Source organism: Nipponia nippon, unplaced genomic scaffold, assembly GCF_047370975.1.
Source record: "Nipponia nippon isolate SJK-2023a ecotype South Korea unplaced genomic scaffold, ASM4737097v1 scaffold_6, whole genome shotgun sequence".
NCBI classification, from domain to species: Eukaryota; Metazoa; Chordata; class Aves; order Pelecaniformes; family Threskiornithidae; genus Nipponia; species Nipponia nippon.
Genome location: NW_028262380.1, coordinates 56,725,377 through 56,733,074, shown reverse-complemented (window position 1 = coordinate 56,733,074; position 7,698 = coordinate 56,725,377). Strand labels below are relative to the sequence as shown.

Below are 7,698 nucleotides of genomic sequence, written 5' to 3'. Positions count from 1 at the left end.
TGCGGGGTGGGGGTGGGGGGGTGGGCCTGCTTCATTGAAAAGTTTGGGTTGTGCTGGTATGTCAGTCGATGCACCCAGTTTCTAAGCTGCTGAAGTACGCAACTTCCTCCGTTTCTCATAATGCAGTTTTAGATTTAAGTTCCCCAGGCTAGCAGTTTCCCTGGCCCTGCCACCGCCGTCCGGTTCCCCTGGGGCTCTTGACCCGTGGCTGGTACGAGGGGCCGCGTTTCGCTGCGCTGGCTTTGTTGTTAGCTGATAAAAATGATGGGGAAAGACAAGTTTCTCCAAGACAGACTTAGAGTGCATTAAATAAATATAAATTTTATTAAAAACACCCACATCTCAGCGTTATCAGGAATGATATAATAATAAACCGCTTTCAAATAACCTGCATTACATTACAATACTTACAGTATTTATAACCATCCTCAACTCTTTTTATAGACATACCAAACATTTCATGAAAATGAATGAAATTAAAGTAAAAAAAAAAAAAAGTAGAACATAAGCATAGAAAATGCACACAGAAGTTCATTACCTTAGTGTCAAACTGCTAAAGTTTCCTACACAAGTTAACCACTAGCTTTAGAAGTGAACTTTATACCACTGTGCGTCAATCAAGATGAAAAATTCATTCAAGTAAAGTTGACACCACTCAGAAGCATCTTCAAGTATGGCTATAGTCAACCTGATAATCCTATACAAGCAATTTTATGTCTGCTTTGTCATTCGTTCCAACTGAGGCAGGGTCTGTACACCAAAAATTACAGTTCGGGTATTTACAATACAGAACTGATTCACCAGCTAACCTTCCCGCTCCTGCTGCCAGCAGTTTGGCAAATGACGGTGCGTGGCATATTAACCAAACATCTACTATGGATTACATGAATAATATAGGACTTAAGGAAAAAAAAAATCACCAAAAGATGACAATTTATCATGATTTAATTAATCTGACATATAACCATCTTTTTTTTTTTTTTTTTAAAAAAGGCGAAACTTTTGTTTCAATGCAGTGGGTAAAGTCACAGACTGAGAATTAAAAAACAAAATTGCCATAATAAATATTTGACCATTAAACCCAAAGGCCTCCTTTGATTTACTCGAGTTAGGTTGTGATTCTGTTAGATAAAATTTCTTTCGACCAAACTTAATCTTACAGTATATTGCACAAGATATATCTGGGACATGGAGGTTTGCATGTTTAGGGAAGCCCTTGTACAGACTGTACCTTTTTATATTTTATTTTATTCATTACAGTATCCAAGAAGCCTTGTTTAGAGAGTGACTTGAACAACTCTAGCAAACAGTCACTTGCCAAACCCCTGCCTTACAATTTTCCCTTTAATCAGCTCAGTGCATTCTACTTTCTTTTTGTTTATTCGTTTGAAACAGGCAAAACATTCTAAATCTCTTAAACACTTTCATTACAATAAAAAGAGCTAACGAATTTACAAAATTAGTTTTAGTTACATCAATACATGTACAGGAAAAATTAGAGAAGGGATTCAAAAGAAAAGCATTAAATCCCTGAAAAAAAACCAAAACAAAACAAAAAAACCCAAGAATAATATATTTAACCTACAACAGCTTTACATACACACAGGTGACACGTTGGCATAGGAGAACATGAGCTGAAATATCCCTGAATTTTTAGAACCAAAAAAAAAAAAAAAAAAAAAGTTGAAGTTCAAGTTATACTTGCTAAAATGTCAAGTATTGAGAGAGTTTTTTTGTTTTGTTTTTTTTTTTGTTTGTTTTTTTCAAAGGCTATTGGGGGAAAAAAGATGGTATACAATATATAAACTTTCACACTCAGTTCAATATCCTATTGCCAAACTAGTGTTGAGGTATATGACAAGTAGGAACATCACTCAAACCTTTTAATGTATTTTTAGCTCACATTATGATATATTTGTAGCAGGCTGAGTAGCACCATGATGTGAATTCAGCTCAAAACCCAAATATATATAGATTTAATATTTTTACAGTACTAAAATACTAAAGCATTGCGTTAAAAAAAGTTTTGTTTACAATTTAATTTACTATACAACTCTCCTGCTTTTTTTTTTAATAGAAATTAATGATTTAAAACCACCACAGCAAGCCAGCTGCCTATTTTTTTTTTTTTTTTCTATTTAATCAACGGAATCACACAGAACTAACCCTGTTTCATTCGTCTTGTGTAGGCATCGGTCTGCTCAATCTTCCTGGAAAAGAGGACACTTGCACCGAGAAATGACTTACACCACAACGTACATAATTATCAACACAAAAGCAATCTGCCATTCAATAGCTGAAGAGCATACAGATCTTTAAAAACAGCAGAAGCCCAAGCTAACTAGTTGTAGTCTGTCGCATGCTGCTAATTATTACCTGTGGTTAATATAAAATTCTTTCCTTAAAACTGTACATATTTGAGCAATGAACTTGTCATAATAATTGTAGAAAACAGTTTACAGTATAGCTGTGTGAGATGAGCACCAGAAAAACATGTGTTTTGTGTACTAAAGTATTCCCTTATATCCAGTAAGCCCCATTTTTACCATAACTGACTGTATTAAAAATGGATATGTAGCCCACTAGCAGATGCACGGCTAAAACAAAAGTATTTAAAAGCTTTTTAGTTTAAAAAAATTATCTTTGCATTTTAAAATCAAAGTAAACTCTTTTTTTTTTTTTTTTTTTTTAATGTCTTAGTACCTTAGCATTGTTCAAGTTGCCAAGCTCAGGTAGACAAAGTGCTTTGAAACACTATTTAAAAAAAAATATCTCTCTATATATTTTATTGTCCTTTTCTAGGACTTGACTGGATGAGCAAAATCCAGAGGTCTTTGTAATTCCCATATGTTAAAAAGTAAGCTTATTTTAACACCAGGTAAATTCAATACATACATGAATGAAAAGGTCCTCCCTGTTGTTGAAGAACATTTGACTACATCATTGACATTTTGTTATAAAGGCATTAACTGTTCGACTGTTAAAATAAAGACACCATTCTCTTAGATAGCACCATGGTTTTAGAATATCCAAACAAATTCAGTGTTTTGCTGTCTATTCATTATGTCTTATCTACTTTGTTAAATAAAATCAAGAGACTAATAAGATTACAGTAAAAACTGCATGTTAAAAAGCCATAATTCCAGTATTTCAGTACATCATAGATTCAGCACCAGATGTTATTTTAAGATTCCTGCAGTTGTAATACTACAGTATTATTTTTTTAGGGTTTTTTTTGCTCCTGTTCCATGACTATGCAAACTTGATGACATTAAAAGTGGCCACAGATGTGCAAAACTGTAAGAAAAAAAAAAAAATCCATTTGCAGATTATCTCTTTCAGTAATGGAGCCAGTGTTTTCAAATGTAAATTGTGAAACACTTTTTGTTTTGTTTTTGTTTTTGCATAGGATGCTTTGGTCTTGTTTCCTACGTGCCATCTGTGACCACTTAAAAATCAGTGGAAGTGCGCTAGTGAGATTACCTCTTTTTGCTGGTGTGCCGAGGCTTTTTCCACTGATGAGTTTTGTAAAAACACTGTTTTCTTCTCCACCCTTGCCTTCCCCAAAACCTAAAGAAGAACTACCCTACTGACAAGGTGTTTTTTCAAATGAGGTAACCAACAAAGGTGTGAAGTTAGATATATCGGTTGTAAGGCCCTGTAACCCGTGTAAAGGCATATGGAGATGTAGTTACTGTGGAGTCTGTGGTGACCGACAGTGTCCTTTGTGCAAGAGACTTGATGAAGCGGACGTACGTTGGCTCTGAGGGTTCATGTGGCTCAGCAGGCTCCCGCTTTGCTTTTTTGCCGTAAGATTTCTGAGGCACGTAGTCTGGACCGTACTTTTCACATTCCTCTTCTTTCTCTCTTGCCTTCTCAGCCATCTTTGCCTCCCACAGAGCCAGACCGTGTTTTGGCTCATTCATACTCTTGTGCTGGTAAAAGACAAGGGATATTCTGGTGGGATGGTTCCTGTTGGGATTTTTTAAGGGGGTCGTTGCGTGGAGCTCACGTTTTGCACACTCTATGAGAATTGACCCATGAGATGGAGCAACTGCCACTCCTCCGATTTCTGGATCCAGAAAGCTCTGCTCGCTATCTGACCAGACTTCATCGGGATCCTCTGCTTTTTCTGGATTCAGCACATCGGTTTTATCTAAACCACCCTGGGGAGTAGTCCTATCATGGTTTTGACCTGAAAGCATGTTAGACAAACCATTAACTGCATGTGAAATCACTTCGCTATCCTTATTTTGGAGATGCAGTGAATTAGGAGGACCACTAAACACACTTGGAGCAGAATGGTAGTCGTGTGCTAGGTGCGGAGGGGGTTGCACGTGATGATGTTCACTGCTTTTACTCATGGAGGCGTAATCCATGCCCGGATTACTCAGATTAGATTTTAACCTTGAGGCAACCTCCATAAAATGGCCGTCAGCCTCATGGGTGGAGTAAGAGGAGAAAGACCCTATGTGGTGTACATTTGGTCTAATGGTGCAATCACTGAAGGAGTCTACCTGCATATTTTGGTTTCCGTAATTCAAGTACTTGGGACCGAAACTGTGGTTATTCCCAAACCTATGCTGGTATAATGTTTGAATGGGTGGTAGACTGAGTTTAGACATATGGTCTTGGCTCTGGCAACTATACAAGTCCACGTGCTGATGCTGGGAAGGGTAGGAGCCCAAGTAAGAGGGGCAGTTGTCCATAGGTATGTTTCCATTGCATTGGTAGGGTGGATATTGGTTATTTTGACTTAATGATCCTGAATAAGGGTTCATGGGACTGGAAGAATTCAAATAAGACCCCGCAGGCTGTGATGAGGTTGTATAGAGGTTCATGGGACTGGACCCTCCATAGGGATCTGAAGTGTATGAAGAGCTTGGATAAGCATTGACTGGATTAGGCAACCTTACATAGAGATTTGCAGAACCTGAACCCGAGTAAGAGTTAATAGGATTTGACTGAGGGTTGTTAGGGAGAGTGCGCTGTGGATGTTGCTGCTGCTGCTGCTGTTGTTGTTGTGTGGCTGGTCCTGAAAGACGTAAAAGATCTGTAGATGTGAAAAGAAAAAAAAACAAACAACACACAACAAACAAGCTTTTTTTAAAAAAAGAAAATCAAGCTACATACTTTATAGACTTTTCATGACACATATCTATGAAATTTCTAAGAAAAGTATATCATATGATACATTAACAGAGGTTCCCTTTCTCGTATCTCAAATACCACCCTTTAAGAAGCTGAATAAATATTAAGGCTACTCATCCTTTCTGGCACGTATCCAGAGAGATCAGATGCTAGTGGCAGTGGGGAAAAAGAGGACAGTGCAATCTGTTCCGAGTCACATGCACAAAATCCAAAGAGTTGAATCATCATTTAAGTAGCCCATAAAATGGAGCATCAAAGTGCTCCCAAACAGCCGTGCACAAGGTGACCTTCTTTTCCCCAAGAATAAATAATTCTTCTCATCTATATTAATAGAACTGTCTCAAAAAAATGTCCCTAGCTTTATGTAAAAACCAACGGTGACATTCACTGATAGAACAGTTCAGTAACAAGTGAGATTAACCGAAGACATAAGAGCAAAACCATCATTCGTTAAAGTGAAATGGCATCGTTTAACGGTTACAACCCTAGCCTGTGTCATGGGACAGCTGACTTCTATTCATAGGTATTTCAGCGACCTTCTGGGTGGCCTTGGATGTATCACTTTTTTCCTCTCTGAGAAAGTCGCTGTAACAATAAAATAGTCACGATGAACTCCTTTGCTTAGGACTCTCAAATCTACTGATGAAAACTGCCAGGGATTGTTACGTGGATTTTTAAACTCTTACTCCACTATGGAAAAACCTGCTCTGCTTTCGGTCTTGAAGCAGAGAGTATAAATGGTAGTAAAGAGGTTAGCCTTGAATCCCCTCAAATTAGGAGGTCCTCTGTAACAGTGGCAGACAGTGAGTGATGTGTAGATCATTCTTTCTTTGGCAGCAGCATCGCACACTTCTCTTCGTGGCTCCTAGCACTACTAGTCTTTTTAAGGTACTTTACAATACACTGTGGCAAGCAAAATTTCTACAGGCAGATTTCTACAGGCGTTAACTATCCAACAATAAAGGATTGCTCATACAACTTTTTGTTTTCCTCTCCAGAGTTGCCCACAATTTGGCACTCTAGTATTTATAAACACACAATATTGATATTTACTTTCAAGAATTCTCCTTCCTTTTCACTTTAAAATGTTCTTGGGCTGAGAATAATGGTTTTCTTGACCATCTATAAATGGCCCTGATTTCTAGGAAGCTTACCACTGTTGATAAAGATCCCGATCAGATTCGTGTGTTTACCTGCTAGCTGCTTTGCATGACCTGCCGCCTCAGAGTTGCCTTGCTTGTTGCGTGCTGCAGCAGACTTCTCTCTTTCAGCTTTGCTAGACCCATTCTCCAAGGAGGAAAGCTTTTCTGCAGCTGCTTTCTTTGCTTCTAGCTTCCTTTGCCGACACGTCTTAACAGGCTCTGCTAACATCCTTACTTTTCGGCGAAAGGAGGTAAGGACCTGGATACTGCCATTCCTCTTCTTCTCCTCCTGGCCTTCAGTGCTTCCGAACTCATCCACATCAGAGACTTTGTATAACGGGAGCACGTGGAGCTGCTCGTCTTCTGGTGTTTGGCCAATTTCACGATTGTCTTCTCTAGTTAGTGTGCAAACCTGTCGGAAAGGTGTATTAGAGTAACTCTCTCAAGCCAGTCTGAGACGAAGAGATCTGAAATGCTAGCCTGTGCATTTTACCTTTCCCTGCCGCTGTCGGCACTGGCATCAGGCAAGCTATTTGTAAACTGTAAGTTTCTGTGCAATTTATGCATATCATAACAAGCCTGAAATTTTGTTTCTTCTATTGCTCTGTTGGACAGTGTTAATAGAAACAGAAGGTGTATATATATCTTGTACTTGTGCTGAAATGAACAGTATAGTTAGGGATTACCCCAACGTAAAATAAACTGTGTGATCCATTGTACCGTGGCCAGAGAGCTAAAAGAGTGGAACCTGGGACTTCGTACTCACCTGAAGATTTTTTCATTACAATACATCAGCTAGCTACCTATTAGAAATAGCGTGCAAGGTAACATACTGCCATTGTATTTCACGCCCCCTTACAATGGCAACTTCCAGGACTTTGCAAAGGAGCAAGTCACTGTAATGTTATTAACACGATTTAAGGAAGTTATGTTGTGTCATGCAGCACGCTCATTGTGTTAGCTCCAGCTAAAACATATTGGGAGGATCTCAGTGGAAAAAAAGATGCTGATACAGACATATTCTGTAGCAAAATCATTGCATCAGCCAGTTTTAGGAAGAAAGCTCAGCTAGAAATATATATTGTATTGGTGGTGGTTGACTTGTCAATTAAGTCAGACCTGGGAAACAGGAAGAATTTAGTTGGTATTAAAAAAGTAGATATTCTCTTTGGTCATAATAAGAGCTGCGCTGTGAATCTAGGTAGTTGCTTCAAATTACAACCGTGATGATTATTCAGAACTGAAAATTTTTCTTTCTCACATTTACCCCAACTGTATTGTCACAGAGAGAGTAGGCAGGGAACAGAAATAACCCAATTACACATTGAAAACCAGCTTGTTTTTCTGGTATCTTCTACAGAAACTTTGCTGTACATGCTAGAGATCAGAACTGAAGGGAGTAAAG

General features: G+C 38.5%; 1 protein-coding gene across 2 annotated transcripts in view; it reads right to left on the bottom strand.

Annotated features, from left to right (window-relative positions):
- Positions 1-301: 301 nt before the first annotated feature.
- Positions 302-7,698, bottom strand: part of TET2 (tet methylcytosine dioxygenase 2) — a 75,013-nt gene continuing 67,616 nt past the window's right edge. For both annotated transcript variants that reach the window (XM_087737139.1, XM_087737140.1), the window contains exons 9-10: positions 6,345-6,705; positions 302-5,053 (exon numbers count right to left, since the gene is read on the bottom strand). In XM_087737139.1, coding sequence (XP_087593265.1) covers positions 3,636-5,053; positions 6,345-6,705 — 1,779 coding nt within the window. In that variant the 3' untranslated portion in view covers positions 302-3,635. The remainder of the gene's footprint in view (positions 5,054-6,344; positions 6,706-7,698) is intronic.